General features: G+C 33.9%; 1 protein-coding gene across 1 annotated transcript in view; it reads right to left on the bottom strand.

Moving 5' to 3' along the window:
* Positions 1-19,327, bottom strand: part of ORC3 (origin recognition complex subunit 3) — a 128,085-nt gene that overhangs the window by 82,262 nt on the left and 26,496 nt on the right. The window contains exons 6-9 of the mRNA XM_044676370.1: positions 15,705-15,862; positions 6,966-7,102; positions 3,519-3,675; positions 367-480 (exon numbers count right to left, since the gene is read on the bottom strand). Of these exons, the coding sequence (XP_044532305.1) occupies positions 367-480; positions 3,519-3,675; positions 6,966-7,102; positions 15,705-15,862 (566 nt within the window). The remainder of the gene's footprint in view (positions 1-366; positions 481-3,518; positions 3,676-6,965; positions 7,103-15,704; positions 15,863-19,327) is intronic.

The following is a 19,327-nucleotide window of genomic DNA, read 5'->3' as shown; positions in this document are numbered from 1 at the left end:
TCCCTGGGCAAGTCACTTAACCTCATTTGCTTAGCCTCTGCCCTTCTGACTTACTGTGATGGAAAGTAAGGTTAAAAAAACCCAAATAAATAGCAAGAGAAAGATCCCTTTTTTAAGTATAGGGTATATAGCCTTTTCTATTTTTTATTTTAAAACATGTATTAAACATCATGCAAAAATAATGAGATTTCAGAACTATATAACTTGATGTAATTTGTTCAAAAATCATCATCGTAATAATCTTAAATTTCTCAGACTAATCTCTGTTACAAATCTGTCAACTTGTATCAAATGTTTTCATTTAAAAAACAAAACACCAAAAAACAACTAATTACTGTGCTTCTAGTCCCTTTAGAGCCCCCTTACCTGAAGTCCTTTGATAAAGTTTTGAACTGAAAAATCATGGTACAGAAATATATTGATCAGAACTTGCAATGCTTTTTCATTCAGTTTAAAAGGAAATCGAGTAGTAAGAAGTAGCTGAAAAAAAAAAAAAGGAAAACTACATTACTTACTAGTTTATAGAGATAGCCTGTAAAAGTATATACTATAATAAAGTGGTATTTCTGGGGTATGAAAGCTGCATGTTAGCTAATTCTCTGTTAAATCGAATATCTGTCAGTTTTCTCTTAATTTTATTCCATAAGCAGAAGACAAAAGCTCTCCTTCCAAAGTATAATCTTGAAACCAAAGAAATAAGTTTATTAATCTTATAGGAAAAAGGCAGGTACTAATTAATATACTCAATTTCTTGGTTTTATGAGTTTTGTCCATTAGTTAAATGATTATTGATGTTTTTTGAAAAAGAAATCAATGAAGATCAGTGGAGCAGTATTTGTAAAGTTTCTAAAATTCATGTTACTGAGATAAGATTCTTTTTAACACTAACAGTACAATGTGAGAAACAGAACTGAAATTGAGATACCTGACTTTTCCATTTTTAAGAGAAAAAAACAGATGATTTGAAGGAACAAGGGAAGTTTTCCCCAAAACACAAAATATTACCAGGACATTAGACCTCATCTCTGAATGGTAGAAAACAGAATATACTATCTCCTCCTTCTGTCCCCATTTTTGTGTAATTAATGTAAATCAATAAGGTGCTGCAACAGATGGTCTGTGTACTGCTATATCTGTTGGGTATCAGAACAATGGGCAATCTACTTTTCTCAAATATAAGATATATCTGGATAACATTAACAGAAAAACATAGTCTCCAACAAATAATATAGTGAAGCTATATATGTGTGCATGCACATACACATAGGTGCATGCATGTAGGTAAATATGTATGCAATACATCCATATGGGGGCAGCTGAGTGGCTCAGTGGATTGAGAGCCAGGCCTAGAGACTGGAGGTCCTAAGTTCAAGTCCAGCCTCCGACACTTCCAGCTGTGTGACCTTGGGCAAGTCACTTGACCCCTACTGCCCACCCTTACCACTCCTGGGCCAAGGACGGTCCCTAGCCCGGATGAAAAAGGAGGAGGGTTGGGCGTGGGGCTAGCAACCCCACCCTGTAAAAACTACATCTGCTAAAGAAACTGCAACCTAAAGTAGGGGCAGCTGGGCTAGCTCAGTGGATTGAGAGCCAGGCCTAGAGACGAAAGGTCCTAGGTTCAAGTCTGGGCTCAGACACTTCCCAGCTGGGGTGACCCTGAGCGACTGTGTGTCTCATTGCCTACTGGTTGTGGCCCTATGCTCCTAGAATGGAGTCCCAGGATAAAAAAAAAAAAAATCCATATGTATGTGCATATACATATCTTCCCTATATATATTATTCATTGTTGCAAACAAGGCTACTACAAAACAATTCCACATTGGAGGTCTAGAAAAACTGTCAGAGTACCTCTTGATAAATTAAACATTCATTTTTTCTTCCTTTTAGAAAACTATAAAGATAAATATATAAAAAAGTAAATGTCAAATTGCCATCAGTACCCTAAGGGCAATCACTCAGTATATATAGCATCTCTGGAAAACCCCTTTCCTACCTAAGATTAACTAATGACCTGAAGAGGGACAATATTACAAAATCTTTATTTTCCTGTCTTGGTAGAATTAGATAAAAAGCTTTAATTGTTTTTGTTGGGAGGGGGGTTGATTTTTAAAAAATTGAATGTTGATAAAATTTTTAGTTATTTATGGTACTTATATGAAGGCTTGGGAGCCAGGAAAGATTCCAATAAAAACTTTAAACCATTTTACATGAGATGAAAAAGGCAAAATAGTTGTTACATAAAATATGTAAACATACATATATGCGTGTTTGTGTATGATATGAATATGTGTGTATGTGTTTATACTATATATTAATCCCACCATGTGCTACATAGATTACTGATGATATAAAGGTATGGCTGCTACTTAAGAAATTTTTCTTATCTAAAGACAAAAATAACAGCAAAAAATAATAACAAATTAAATGAAGTGTCTAAATGAATGTGTTCAACAAATGTTATTCTGAGGTATATACAGAATTTATATCTCTACATATAAACTCCTGTGGTACAACCATGTTCTCTGCTATTCTCTTTTGTAAGGATGGGATTTGTGCAAGGGGGATGGGACAAAAGGAGCCAGAAGAAGGCAGTTGGTGAAGGTTACTGACAGTTGAGACCAGAGAGAATTCTGGGTATTTCTCCGAAGAAGGAGGAGGAGAGGTCTTCTGGCGGAGGACTGGGAGGAGAGAGGAGGAAGACATCCCAGCTCAGAACCAGTCCTGAGGGCTTCCTGAGGATCTTTCTTTGGAAATTGAAACCCTGATTCCCTGGTCAAAGCCATTCCACTGCATCTCACCCATCAAGACTTCAATCACCAAGTCAGCTAAGTTTTTGGACTCCATTTTGGGAGTGATCTCTTAGTCTTCTTCTCCCATTACCCAACCTTGCTGAGAGACCCCCTTTTAGTAAAAACTTACAATTAGAGAAAAGGATAGGAACAGAAGGAGAAGGGGCGGGGGAAGAAGCTTAGGAGTGGGAACCCCAAAAGGTTCCCTCCCAAGTGATGGACCCCTTAGAAATAGTGAAGAGGGCACCCCAAAATCCCTCTGCCCTTCACCCCTTTCCCCAATTTCTGAATTGCGAATAACAAAAGCCATTCATCAGTCAGATAGTGTTCCAGAGTGCCTGAGAGACAACAAGGGAGAAGAGAACCACAGCTTGGTCTGGCTGCCTCCATCTTGAAGCTGGACCACCCACTGTGAAATTAACTGAAATGAACTGATGGAGGGGGAGATTTGTGTGAACCCCAACCTTATTCAGAATCGGAATGGGATACCACATACCTCATCTTATAGGGAAGCCTCCCTCCCAACTCCTGTGGGGCGGCACGACCATCCAGGTCACCCAGTTTCAGGGTGACACCCCCTTAAAGTCTCCCAGTGTATATTCGGCCCCAGGGTAGTACTGGAAGAGAGACTCACCACATAGACTTTCTCTATCTACCCTCTGTCAAACATTGGTTATTGGCTCTCTTTATTGTTACAGTTTATACTGGTTTCCTTGGGGAAAAAATTACCTTATCCAATAGTTTAGCCAGGTGCTCCTTGCAAGGCAATGACTGGAGTAGTTCTATACATAGAAAAGACACTGCATGAGGAAGCAATCGATGGATAATGATTGGAGAAGTGGCAATTCCCAAAACCAGTACTACTGGAAGTTGATGTAGATACTGACTAGATTCCAAGAGGAAAAAAAAACAAAAAAAAATCTTAAAGTAGCTAAACATATTTCAGCACTTTATACTTCTGAATGAGATGAGGCATAATTCTCTGCTGCATTATTTTCTAAATGATAGAAATGCTCACATTTAAATAAAAAATCCTAGCCTCTTTAGAACTAGTTGGCATCTTAAGAATAAATTAGGCCTTTTTCCTCATTTTGCAGATGAGGAAACTGAAGTTCACGGAGATCAACATATTCAAAGAATCTTACTAGAAATGAACTCATAAACCATATAATCTAATTCTCAACCAAAACTAGAATTTTATTATAACCTTGGAGATGGCTAATCTCTACTGGAATACTTTCAGTGACAAGGAGCTACAAAGTAAACAATCTATTCTTGGATAACTAATTATAAAGAGGTGTCACTAAGGTATTTAGTGGAAGAAACTTAAAATTTATGTTAATGTATATGTTGAATGAATATGTATGTATTTGGCAATTTTTAATGGAAATTTCTCTAAAATGTATTTTGTTCCCAAACATGGGATACAAGATGGATATGAGGTATTTTGGGCAAATAACTATATTACCCTATTAGATTATTCCAAAAGTAGTACCTTAAGTAAAAAAAAAAAAAATTGTTAATTGAAGAGAGAACAGTGAGAGGGGAGGAAGGGGAAAGGAAGGCATCTTAAAGTTTTTATGAAAAATTTCAAATACAGCTGAAGGAATAAATCCTGTGGACCAAAACCTGAGTTTTAGACAAAAAAATATTTTTTTATAGCGAGTTAGAAAAAAAAATCTGGGATAACCAGAAATGCTAAACTGATTCCCCATAGATGAAGTTATAAAATTTTGGTGTACCCTTTGGCGAAAGAGATCTTATTCTTACTAAATATTCTCAAGGGCTTTAATTCCATTTGTAACAAGAGTTCTGTGAATCAAGATTCTTGATTCTATTCTTCATCATAGGAACAAAGATTTACTGCTAGAAAGAACCTCAAAAGTCATATTGTCCAGTGGATTAAAACTCAAACAAAAAAGGGGACCATACTTAAGAATACCTGTAGGCTGCAGAGACTTAGTTTGAAAATGTAATGTTACCTATATTTATTGCATTTTTAATTTGCATTATACATATTATTATATATACATTATATATAACAAATTATATTATATATAATATTAGTGTAATCTATAATCTATAAAATACATATAATTTGCATTATATTGCATTAACAAATTAACATTTGTTAAATATTTCTCAATTAAATTTTGAGCTGTTTCAGGCCTTATTCAGGAGCTGTTTTATACTTCTGATCTAGTCCAACCCCTCATTTTATAGATGAGGACACTGAATCCCAGAGAGGTTGTGTCTTGCTCAAAGTTACCTACAGTAACTGGCAGAACTGGGATTTCAACCAATTACCCATGACTCAAAGTTCATTGTTCTTTTTATTGCAGCAAACTGCCTCCCTAAAGCAAGGAAGAAAATGGAGGATGAACAGGATATAAGAACATATTTTTCAAAAACTATCTTGGGAACAAATTTGCTGGGCTAAAAGAAACAGAATCAAAGACTTACTGATTTTTGACTGTTCTTATAAATACTTTATAAATTTATAATATTAAAAAAGTTGTAAGATTTTGATTAAAGTTTACTTAATCTTAAACTTAATCTTTACTTTATTTCTTATGTTCAGAGACTAGATCTGTGATGTCACTGGACTGGGAACTCCTGGATGAGTCAACTCCTTGTACTAATGCAGATCGGCACCTTTTATGCAACTTAGAGCCTCAGCCTCAGATCGCTGTCAAGAGTAGAGGTGTAAAACACAAGGCCAACAGGCTGTACTACAAGCAGGCCTGTAATGTTCCCAAATGTAGCCCCAACAAGATTAAGATGTAATTGGGAAATATTTAACAAAATAAATAAAAATACAACAGAAGATAAATTTGATTAATATATATGACTTTCTAAGTCAATACATACCCCACAAGGATACTGTTTCAGTCTGAGTTTGGCACCCCTGGACTAGAGCACTAGGAGATAAAGGGACTTCCCAGGATCATAGAGACAGTATATGTCAGAGATAAGAATGATACCCAGATTTCCATGTCTCTGAGGTTGACTCTCAATGACATATTTATTATGTCATGCTATTTCTATCCTATTTGTATATACCTGGCTAATTCTAGAATTTATTTCATTTAAAACTGAACAATGGTTATGGGAAGGTTTAGTGAAAGCCAAGGTACAAACTAAAAAAAAGTTTTATATATTATTTCTTGCATTTTATATATTAGATGCAATTTCACCTCTTATTGATGATAATTTGAATAATAATAGCAAGCATTTATATAGTGCTTTGAGATTAACAAAGCGTTTTACATATGTTAACTTCTTTAATGACAGGGTCATGCCTGTGAACATCAGTCATAACAAACTAGTCTCTAAGGTTTAGAGGTTAGCAGGGATTGTTGCTTTAGATTCAATGATTCTGCTTTTTCTTCTAACATCTAAATTAATTCTAACTTCTCATTGTATTAACTTCTAGTGGCTCTAGACTTAGTTAAATAAACAAAATTCGGCCACAATAATCAAATATCTGATAAAATGTAACCAAAAAAAATTTTTTTAAGAATCAAATGTTACAGGATTTTTAAGCTAGAATCATCAAGATGAGCTACTTCAATATGCAGTGGTGAGGTAGGCAATGGTGTAATATATGCCTGTTCTCTTCCTTGTTCCATGATTTGTAAATATATGTAATGTATTTTAACATTTAAGCATTTCCCCTTTAAATCTCTTCAAACTAGTTTGTTTTAATCCAATTGACCCATCTACATTCAAGAAAGTATCATTCTTCACAAGTAGAATGCACAGGCATTCAGAGACTAAGAAAATGGTCAGACAACAGAAAATAGGTTTTAGCAAATTCTAATGACACAAATGGACACCATCCCAAAGGGAAGCATTTTAGCTTTAATCCAGGAAAGTAAGAACCTGCCTTGCTTGGTGAGACAAACGAATAAGAACTGGTTAATTTTCTCCTTTTGCTCTCATTGCTATGTCAGGAAGAAAATGCTTAATCTGATAGCAATATTCATTTATTCAGTATTTGAAGTCTGGATTCTCTCCAGTTTCTATCAAACTGAAGAAATATTTAATCATCATTCTTCCCTAAAAAATGGTTTCTTTTTTATTAAAAAAATGTTGCTATAATTGATATTAGTAGCTAGAAGAAAGAACAAAATGTAAGACTTTTAGTGCCAACTCAAGAGGAGACTCCATTACCTGCTGATAATTATGAAGTCCTGAAGTACTTTTGTTGAGAAACTTTCTATGTCTTTCAAGATGATCACAACAGGAGGAGATTTCTTCCATTGACTAGAAGAAGTTATTTTTTTGTTTATACATTCAGAACCTTTCTTCTGTAATGACATTGGGAAAATTAAAAACAGAAGTTTAAAAAGGGTTAAAATATGCTTTACACAATGCTATGATGATTATGCTGATAAATCTCTTCCTATGGCTTAAAGCAGTGGTGTCAAATTCAAACAGAAATGGATCCTAGGGTTTACATATTGACCTAGAAAACCATGCACTGCACTTTTATTTACTTTGTTAAACATTTCCCAATTGCATTTTTTCTTCTTAAATAATTTTTATCATTATAAACATCAACAAATATGAATGTTTCCTTATACAAAGAGCAACCAAAAAAGAGAGACTTTATTTAAATCTGCATGAATTTTCTACTACACATAGTAATTGCATTTTAATTTGGTTCAGGCCACATTAGAGAGCTGCATGAATCTGACACCTCTCTGGTTTGCAATATTATTGTTTCTTTTATTTCTCTACACAATAAACAGAAATGCATTTAGAATAATAAATAGCAAAATCTTTTTGGTTTCCAATGAGGCAGTGATAGAATGCTAAGCATAGACTCAGGAATACCTGAGTTCAAATATGGCCTCATACACTCATTAGCTATGTGACCCTGGGCAAGTCACTTAAACCTGTTGGCCTCACTTTCCTCATTTGTAAAATGAGCTGAAACAGGAAATGACAAACCATTCAAGTATTTTCACCAAGAAAACCCCAAATGGGGTCACAATGAGTAGGACACAACAGAAACAACTGAATAATATTTTCTTGGGACATAAATTAATACTGCTTTTCAGAATGGCTAAACTAGTTCACAATTCTATCAATATTCACAATTCTAAACAACATTAATGTACCTATTTTCCTACAACCCCTTTTTTATCAGTCATTTTTTAATTGTCATCTTAGACAATTTGATGTATGCGAGTTAATACTTGAGAGTGGTTTTAATTTGTATTTGTCTAGTTATTAATAATTTAGAGTAACTTTTTTTCATAACTACTGAGTTGTTTTTTTTATTTCTTCCTCTGAAAACTACCTAGTCATACCTTTTGACCATTTCTCAATTCAGGAATTGGTCTTATTCTTATAAGTTTGACATAATTCCCTATGTATCTTAGGAATATGAAATTTATCAATTATCCTATTTATTTGCTTTCTCTTAATTTCAGCAGTCTTGCTTTTGTTTAGGTAAACTTTTATTTTATGTATCAAAATCATATATTTTACCCCCTTATGATGCCCTCTCTTACTGTTTACAAATCTCACAAGTAATTTATTTGATGCAATTCTAATTTGTTTATGATGTCATCATTTATGTCTAAATCATGTGTGGTATTGCATATGAGATACTGGTATATATACCTTCTTTCTGCTAGACAGCTTTTGAATGCTAACAACAGTTTTTACTAAATGAGTTTTTGACCCCAAAGTTGAGATCTTTGGGTTTATCAAACATTAGGCTACTGTGCTTATTTACTTCTATATATTATTTATCAAATGTCACAATAATAAATCTATTTCTTTCACGGCACCAAACTCTTTTGATGATTATAGCTTTAAAGTATAGTTTGAGGTCTTGTTGGATTCCTTCCCATTTCTGTTCCATTAATTCCCTTAATTCTCTTGACCTTTTGATTCCCTGAGATGAATTTTAATATGTATTTTTTCTAATTCTATAATGCAATCCTTTAGTAGTTTTGTTGGTAGGGCACTGATTAAGTAATTTAATTTACATAGTTCTGTTATTTTTATTATATTGGCTCAGCCTACCCAGGCACAATGAATATTGAATATCTTTCCAATTATTTAGATTTGCTCTTATTTTTGTATAGCGTTTTGTAGCTTTGTGTGTCTTGGCAGTAGACTCTCTAGTATTTGATACTTCATGTTGTTATCTTAAATGGAATTTCTCTTCCCATCTCTTCCAGGCGAATTTCTGATGTTCTATGTGGATTTGTTTTGTATTGTAATTTTGCTATAGGTATTAGTTGTTTTAATTAGTTTCTTAGTTGATTCTAGGATTCCCTAAGTAAACCATTATGTCATCTGGAAAAAAAAAGTGATAATTTTATTTCTACTTTGCCTACGGTTAAGTCTTCAATTTATTTTTTATTTTTGTCTTATTGACATAGCTAGCATTTCTAGCTTTAAACTGCATAGTGATGGTGATAACAGGCACCTTTTTTTTACTCCTGGTGTTATTGGAAAACTTCTAGTATTTCACCAATAAATAATACTGGTATTAGTTTCAGATAGATATTATTTATCATATCGAGGAAAACTCCATTAATTCTTATGCTTCCTAGTGTTTTCAAAAGGATTGGAGGGGCAGCTGGGTAGCTCAGTGGATTGAGAGCCAGGCCTAGAGACAGGAGGTCCTAGGTTGAAATCCGGCCTCAGACACTTCCCAGCTGTGTGACCCTGGGCAAGTCACTTGACCCCCATTGCCTACCCTTGCCAATCTTCCACCTATGGATCAATACACAGTAGTTAAGGGTTTAAAATTAAAAAAAAAAAAAAAAAGGATTGGAAATAAAATCTTGTCAAGGCTTTTTTTCTGCACTTTTGGATATAATCGTATGTTTTTTGCTGTTTTGGTTATTAACATGGTTAACTTATGTTTATAGTTCTCCTAATATTGAACCAGTCCTGAATTCCTGGTAAAAATTCAAACTGGTCATACTGCATAATCATTATCATATGTTGCTGTAATCTTCTCACTAATTTATTTAGAATTTTTTATATTAATATTTATCAATGATACTGATCTAGAATTTTCTTCCTGTTTTAATTCTCTCTGGTTTGAATATCAAGATCATGTTTGTATCATAGGCCATGTTTGTACTAGAGAAGGAATTTGGCAGGATATCTTCCTTTCCTATTTTTTTCAAATAGTTTAGATAGCATTAGAATTAATTGTTCTTCAAATGTTTGATAGAATTTTCTTATAAATCCATCTGGAATTATTTTTCTTCTTCCTTTGGGAGTTCAATTATGGCTTATTCGGTTTCTTTTTTCTAAGGGAGGATTACTTAAGCCTGATATTTCCTGTTGTGTTAATCTGGGCATTTTAATATTTTTCTAAGTATTCATTTCATTTAGGTTGCCTGCTTTATTGACATATAATTGAATGAAACAGTTCTTGATAATTTGCTTTACTTCTTTGCTGTTTGTGAATTAACCTTTTTCATTTTTGATATAGTTTTTCTTTCTTTTTTAAAAATCAAGTTAGCTAATGATTTATCTTTTTTTATTTATAGTTTTATTTATTGACTTTTCTTTTTTGCTTTCAATTTTGTTAATCTTTTTTTATTTTTAGGATTTCTATTTTGGTTTTTAATTGTGATTTTGAATTTATAAGACATCTATTTTTTAGCTACTTGTCTCAATTCATTGATCTCTTTTCTCTTTTATTGATTATTTAATAGAGATTTTCCCCTATGTACTGCTTTAGCTACATCCCCAAAATTTTGGTATGTTGTACCATTGTTTTCATTATCTTTAATGAAATTGGTTATTATTTTTCTGATTTGTTCGTTGACAACTCTTTCTTTAGAATTGTTCTAGGTCTCCAATTAAGTTTTGATTTTTTGCTTCAAATGCCTTATTCAATTTTTATTATAATCTGTAAAATACATTCAGTATTTCTGTTTTTATCTGTTTGCAAGGTTTTATGCCCTAATAGTTGGTCAGTTTTTGTGACAATGCCTTGCAGGAATGGGAAACAGCTAAACTCCACACTGTTTCAATTCAATAGTGTGGAGATATAATAAAAGTCTATCAGAGCTAAGATTTCTAGAATTTATTCAGATCCTTCATTTTTCTGTTTATTATTTGGTTAGATTTATTTAGGTCTGAGAGGGGTAAGTCGATGCCATATACTATTATAGTTAGATATCTACTTCTCCCTGCAACTTATTTAACTTTTCCTTTAATATTTGTTTTGCTTATGACTAATAGTCTTCATTTCGCCTTCCTCTTACTCTACTCTTTTCCTTTTTGCTACTGTTTTTCATGAGTGAAATGTATTTTTGTACCCAATTCAGGGTGTGTGAAAATTTTTCCTTCCTTTGACCTCTCTAGATGAGAGTAAGCATCAATGTTAGACTTCTGAAGGGATACATGCATTATCTTCCCATATTAGAATGTAAATATAATTATCCTTCTTTGGTCCCTTATGATTGCTTGCTCATGTTTCTGTTTTTATGTTTCTCTTGACTCATACTTTTACTCAGGGTTTCTATGTAGCTCTGATTATTTCATCAGGAATGTTTGAAACACCTTATTTCATTAAAACTCCATTTTTTTTCTCTTGCAGAATTATATTCAGTTTTGCTGGGCAAATTATTTTTGGCTATAAGCTTATATCTTCTGCCTTTTGTAATGTCATATTCCAAGATTTCTATTCTTTCTGATTGATGGCTGCTAAATTGTGCATAATAATGACTATGACTCTTTGATATTTCAATTCTTACATTCTGGATACGTTTGGTATTTTTCCACCCTCTAACCTAGAATCTCTGGGTTATAGCTATAATATTCCTGGGATTTTTCATTTTGGGGCTTCATTCATGAGGTGATCAATGAATTTTATTTCTTTTATGGTTTCTTAAAATATAATGTCTAGACTCCTTTTTGGGGGTGGGTGGGATTGATAGTTTTCTGGTAGTTTAATTTTTAAAATAATTTTTAAATCATCTTTCCTCTATTTCTTTTCCAGGTCAATTTTTGTTATAATACAGTTTACTTTTCTTTCTTTTTTCCCAGTCTTTTGACTTTAACATTTCTTATTATCTCATGGAGTTGTTACCTTTTATTATATCCACTCTTATTTTCAGAAAAATTTTTTTCTTTTTCTTTTGTTCCTCTTGTTCCAAAACATTAATTCTTCTTCCTTATTTTTCTTCCCTAGGTGTCATGTCTTTTCCCATTTTTTTTTCCTGTAGTGCTCTCATGAGATTTTAAAAATTATTTTTAACTCTTAAAATTTTTCTCCTTCAGGAATTCTGGTTTAACTTGTGTCCAGGCTATATTTTTATCTGAGACTTTGCTTGCTGACATTTTATAGTCATTCTTTTCTTCTGGAGTTGTGTTTTGTGTATCCCTATCACCATAACATTTCTTTATAGATTCTTTTTTTTTTCTTCTGTTGCTCATTTTTCTAGCCTACTTACTGATTTCACACTTTATGTAAGGTTCAAGTACTACACATTTCTTGGAGGGAAAATTTCTGGGCTAAGCTTTTATTTTTTTAAATCCTCCTCCTGTTTTCTTGGAGTAGTGTGTGTCCAGAATCTCAGGACAGCTTGGGTTGGGAGCCTTGAACATTTTCAAAGCTCCCGAAATGGTGTGATCCAGAGCAAAGTCTGCTCACTACCCTCTTGGTCTGGCTCTGCAAGTTCCTGACCAAAGTTTGCTATGGACTTATCCCTGGTCAGAAGTTCCAATAGACTGCTGCTACACTCAGCTATTATCAGCCAGCTGGAAAACTAAAAAGTCAGAGAACTGAAAGCTGCCCTTTAGTATGGGATTTCTTTGGTTATTCCACCAAAGGCTGGAGCTTAGAATGATGTCCCTTCTCTGCTCCTGGGGTCCAACACACATAGTCCTCTATACTTCTGAACTTGTTCCTCACTTAGTACACAGCCTCAGGCCCACAACTGTTGCTCATCTGGGCCCCTCCTCAGTTGCCCTTGGATATATGTGACCCAGAACTAGGGACAGATTCCAATTGACACCTCTTCCTGCATCCTGCACAAGTTCAGGATCTCTTCTTACCCTGATTACTGTGATTCTTACTCCTGTGCATAGCCACGTTCCTCTTTCAGTCCCAGTATATATAGAGACCATATCTCTAGTGTCTGCAGACCTGTCTCTCTATTCCAATTTGGAACAAAGATTCCCTACAACTTTTTGCTGGATTCCTGATTAGGACATAGTATGTTTTCTAGATATTTGTGAAAGGTTTTTGTTGGAGGAGCTTGCCCATATTCCTTCTTGTTATTCTACCATGTTGGCCCTGCCCCCTAATCTGTGCTTTTAATTCCATTCTTTTTCACTTCTTGTAGGATATTACTCCAACAATCATCACATCTCTCTTATATATCTTCAATTTTTTATCTTCATTGGTTCCTTCCCATTTGATTATAAGCTTGCTCAGCTCTTTCTAGTCATAGAAAACTGTTCTCTTGTTCCTTCACCCTTATATATTTTTAATCCTATTTTCAGCATTCCTTTGACTGGCATGTTTACTATAAATATAATCTACACTTGATATCTCTAATTTCTACTAATCTTTCTACAACCCCTTTTATTCTGGCATCTACCCCTATTTCAAGCTAAAATCATTCTCTCAAAGAACACCAGTGACTTCTAAATTCTCATATCCAATAATTTTTTCTGTATATACTTTTCTTGTCTCTTGTCTTTTTTATGTATATATTATCAATTGTCACTTCAACTCAATAAATATTTATTTAGCACCTATTTTGTGCTATTGTGATGACAGGGATACAAACCAAAAAGTAGGTAGTTACTGATCCCAGTGAATTTACATGTTCCTGGGATGACTACTTTGTGTAAGCAAATAGGTACAATGCAAGGCAAAATGAGGCACGAGGAAACACTAAAACCTGGGAGTTTGGAGGGGAATTCTCTCACAAAAGAGGTCCATAAAAGAAGATACAGTTTATGAAAGGTAAGACGAGAAAAGAGAGTGCATGCTAGGCATTCAAACAGTCCTTGTAGATGCAAGACAAGATATGATCTACTGATTCACAGAACAGTTAGTAGTAAAACCTGGCTGGAATGTAATTCTGTGAAAGGAAGTAATATAAAATAAGATTGGAAAGGCAGATAGGAACCACATTGTGGATTATTTTAAATTCCAGGCTAAAGAGTTTATTTTTTATCCTACAGGATATAGGAAAAGTTTTTTAGCAGGGAAACTATATGGTCAGATCTGTACCTTAGAAAGATTATTTTTGGCAGTTGTGTGCTGGCATATTAGAGAGAAAAGTGAATAAAATGAGGGATAGTAATTGGGAGGTTCTTATATACATAGGGATAAGAAGGAAAAAAGCCTGAATTAGGGTAATAGTTCTACCAATGCAGCAAAAGGCACAGATGTGAAAGATGTTGTAGTAGAGCAACTGATTATATTTGGGAAATGAGGATAACTTTGAGGTTAGAAACCTAGATTCATATTCCCAACAAAAAAGAAGGAAATATGGAGAAAAGGTATGGGTTTGGGACAATGCTAATGATTTGCTGTCACACTGCATTACTGGGAGAATACTGAATCTTTGTGCTCAGTAAAGGCTTGGAGGCATTAATGTGATCTTTTTTCAAGCCAAATCACAAAGAATATTTTGTTTTATATTTTTGTAACTCACTTGTATAATATAATATAATATATTTGTCAGTGCACCTATCTTAGGCACTATTATGAACTATTCCATTCAGTAAGCAGCTGTCTTATATAAAGAGTGAATTTTCAGTGTATAATATAGTGTTCTGCTCATAATTATACACACTTAATGTGATTATGAGAACTGCAATAATAGTTATGACATTTTTTAGCTCAAAGAGATGTCATAGATCATCTAATCCCATCCCCTCATCAACACATACCTCTGACAAAAATGTAAATGATTAAAAAACAAAATTATAATCTGTGGATGGAATTAGCATATGACTAAGCATCAGCCATGGCTTATTCCTTATAAAACTTTATGGAGCCTTAGCCACTTCCCAGCTGTGTGACCCTGGGCAAGTCACTTGACCCCCATTGCCCACCCTTACCAATCTTCCACCTATGAGACAATGCACCGAAGTGCAGGGGTTAAAAAAAACAAAAAACTTTATGGAAAACTTTCTCAGGATTTCAAAGTGAATTACAGATTCTCCACATCAGCCTTTTAAAATAGTATTGATGCTCACAGATTATGTATTTAGTGTATACTGACAGAATAGTCCTGTTGCACAAAAAGCAAAAACAGAGGAATAGGAAACTAATGACTTATATTGTGGTCACACAGATAATCACAACAGCAGAACCAAGGATTGATAACTTCTTGTGTTCTATTTTAAAGTTATATTGATACTTTCTTTTTATACCACAGTTATCTCCCAATATACCCACATCTGCCCATCCTAGCCTTTCATTAGGGCAAAGAAAAAATGATTAACCAAAACTAACTAAAAAAAAAAAAAATTTGACAGTGTACATTACACTTCATACTCAAGCTACCTGACCTCTCCAAGAAAGGAGATAGGTATATTTTCTGATCTTCTCTTAGAACCAACATTAGTCATTACAATTAAATAGCACTTGGCTTTGTTTTACACTCTGCACGTTTGGAGATGTGTCCTTCCTAACATTCTTTTTAAACTATTAGATTAGAAACACTCAAAAACAAATATCTTGTAAGAATACTAGATATGAGGAATCAACTCATAATGCCAATAAAAAGAACACTTTTAAATTCCATTCTCTCAACACAAATAATGCTATTCAATTAAAACTAGTGGTAAATATATTGTCCTTATTAGAATAAAATATTGCTATACTTTCCACAATTCTAAAACTCCTCAGTCACAAGCCAATTACTTCACAGAAAATTGCTTATTTGTATGTACCTGTGTGACATTTCTGTACCAAGTAGAGAGAAAGGCCATTGAATAATGCATTTTTTTCTGGGATAACTGAACACACTCCTCCTCCTCCTCTGTAGATTCCATGTCTATATGACATCCCATCACCTGGGATGCCAGTTTCTGCAAAAGATGCTTTACATCTACGGAACCAAAAAAGTAAGGAAATTCAATTCAATTTATAAAATTTTAAAGATAAAAAACTCTAGATGCTTGCATATTACTTTATTTCTTTATACTACATTTTCTCCCATTCTTAATCCACATAATTTGCATCAAATATGACATAAAATTAGCTGGAGCTACTTTTAGGGAAGAATCATATATACTATAACAGGACTTGGTAAATTGTTGATGCTCAAAATACTTAGCTTTAAAGTGCAGCTTTAAAAATCTAGAAATGCCATTCTAGCCAAAGTAACAATGATAGCTTCTTTAGTATCTCACTACTTCTAGAATCCATGATTCTGTTGTTCTCTCTCTGTAAAAGCATAACAAAATCCTCTACAACTTAGTAGACAATCATAGTGAATAGCTGTGGCTAAAAAATTCATCATCTAGTGAACTTGGTGATACTCTAAGTTAGGCTAGTCCTTAGAAGAGATGGTCATGGGGCTGAACTTAAAGTTTTTTTTTTAGCTTGATAGGATCAGCTGAAATCTGGGCTCTGCTGATGAGAACTCTTGATCATCTTCATTCTATAACAAAGCACTAGAGAAGAATTTAAATGGGAAAGTAATTATTGGTAGAAGGGAGAACCAAGATGTCAGTGTCCAAGGAAACAGAACTGTAAGCTTCTCCCCCAAACTACTCCAAATAGCTCTAGAAAATGTACTAAGTACATTTATCTTCATGGGGAAATTTAAAAAATAGAGTGAATAATTTTGGAGACAGAGATAGAAAGTTCTATAGACATTAGGAATGGGGTCTGGTCAGGCTTAAACTGTGAAGAGCATTTCAGTTCATGGTGAGAGACTACACATTGGGACAAGAGAAGGTACTAGACTCACTGAGTCACTGCCATGGGGACAAAGTACAAAATGTCAACTTTATTGTTCACTACTCAGTTCTAGGTCACAAATCAAGATGGGATTGAGGTGACATTCTCATTGCACATTACATCATTCAGTAAATAATGTAATTATATACATACACACACACACACACACACACGCACACACACACACACACACACACATAAAATCTATTAGAAAATACTATTTTTTAGGAAAGCTTACCTATTCCCTTCTCATACCTTCATCATGTCTTACTTATATGAAGATTATTTTCATAAAGATTTTGTAGAGATAGAAAAGCAGGCATACAGGTTAGAAGTTATTTTCTCAATTGCCTTTTTTATTAGTAATACTGTCTATTATGTTTGATATCCTTCCTTTTTATATATCTTCAAAAATAACTATGTCCTCAATGCCTCCAAAATGGTGTTTCCACCATTCTTCTGAACATATCTGATTTGGTTTAGCTATTCTTTTCACTTTTTTTTAAAGTGTCATTTCTATATCTTAAGCATAAGATAAATTAGCTATTTAACTAGAATCAATAAAAAGTAATTAGGTGCCTATCCAATATTTTAATAAATTTGATATTTCATAAGAATCATTTGGATGACCTCAGATACTTCCTGGCTCTGAGATTCTGGGCAAGTCACTTAACCCTAACTGTCTAGTCCTTAACACTCTTCTGCCCTGGAACCAATACTTAGTATCAATTCTAAGACAGAGGGTAAGAGGTAAAAAAAAGAATCATTTGGAGCTGGAGCCAACTTTAGAGATCACCTAATCCAACTTCCTCATTTTGCAAATGAAAAAATCTGAGGCCCAGAGCATGCTTTGACTTGTCCAAGTTCACACAAGCAATAATCCACAGAGCTAGATACAGGTACACTGATTCCAAACCCAACATTGTTTCCATTACACTACTCTATACCAACTGAGCACAGATAAACAGCTCCTCTTTGAGGACCTTTGCCATACCATTTTATCCACTGTGATATTACAAAATTGGCAATTGCAATTCACTGCTTTTTTCCAAAAAGTCATTTGGGAATCTACATTTTCCCATAGAAATTATATTATAAATTAGTTTTTACAAGAATCTCTAAACTTAGGACTAATTTGATAACGAGGAATGATACTTTGATAGCACACTTTGATGTTTATAGTGTCTAACATAAATTATTTCATCTGATCCTAAAAACAATTCTGTGACATGGGTATTCAAGGCTATTTTTAACCCAATTTTAAAGGTGAGGAAAGAGTCTGAGGTCTATTTGCTCATAAGCACCTGAATGTCAGATGTGTGGGATCTGAATCCAGATCTTCCTTGATTCAAGTCCAGAACTCTCTTCACTATGGTATATTATCTTAACTGGTTACCATTTATAATACAGCTTTACAGGAAAATGTAGTCCAAGACCTAACTCAGTACCCTAGAATTTCTAGACTTTTCTCTCTTCCAACCAAAGTACTGACCCTTTAAGTAACACTGAGGGGGCAGGAACTAGGTGGGGGACAAAGGAAGAGTTATAAAAATTCTTAGGTATCCTTATTTTATTAACTCTTCACACATATTAAGATATGAGAAAGCATTCTTTCAAAATCAAATACTCAGAATGGAGGTACAAAAGGGAATTAGTACCTATTATAGTGGGTCCAGAATCAGGCTCCTCCTGTACCTAACAGGATATCCTTATATATACATAAGTAAGAGGCTGAACAGATTTGACAGAAGAAAATACTATAACCTATATTTTTAGAAACTACCATAAAACTACAGTAATCCAAAATCAGATCTTCAAAGAAAATTTTAACTGGTTCAAAAACTAACACATTTTTTTTAGAGCCTTACCTTCCATCTTAGAATTAATATTGTTTATTGATTCCAAAGCTGAAGAGTGTGGTAAGGGTTAGGTAATGGGGGTTAAGTGACTTGCACAAGGTCACACAGATAGGAAGTGTCTGAGGCCAGATTTGAACCTAGGACCTCCCATCTCTGGTCTGGCTCTCAATCCACTGGGCCACCTAGCTGCCCCCAATGAGCATTTTAATAGAAAAGAGCACAGAGATGAAGACATGTCTCCTCAGAGGAAGTGAGTTAGTAAACATACTGAAATGTATCTTTTTATTTTCTGTATAGAAAGAGTTCACAAGAAAATAAATTGGTTAACTGAAGATAAGATTTCAGGAAGACTGTCTATTTAAATTATTGAACAAAAATGTTTTAAGCAATCCTTATAAGCATTTCAGAAATATTATATATACACAAGAGCTAATTATAAGTCACTTTTATCTATTGTGTTTTCAAGAAAAGTCTTATTTTAGCATTGATATGGTAGAATGCTAATTCTCAAAAGCTACATCCGCGGGGTAGTTCTGTCAAGTCTTAACAAGCTAGAAAAGTTTTGAAAATTCCCCTATTATGTACTTCATATTGGCTTCCAAGCTTGGCTTAATTTGAAAAGAATCATCACCAAATTGGTAACAGTATGATAAACTTGATGACTTTGTCAACTCTTTCAAGTTCATCTATTTAGTGAACGAGCTAAGATCCATATTAGGTGGATGAGAGTGTCCATAGCGAGGAAATCA

The sequence above is a fragment of the Gracilinanus agilis genome, chromosome 4 (assembly GCF_016433145.1).
Source record: "Gracilinanus agilis isolate LMUSP501 chromosome 4, AgileGrace, whole genome shotgun sequence".
NCBI classification, from domain to species: domain Eukaryota; kingdom Metazoa; phylum Chordata; class Mammalia; order Didelphimorphia; family Didelphidae; genus Gracilinanus; species Gracilinanus agilis.
This window is presented reverse-complemented; position numbering and strand designations above follow the sequence as displayed.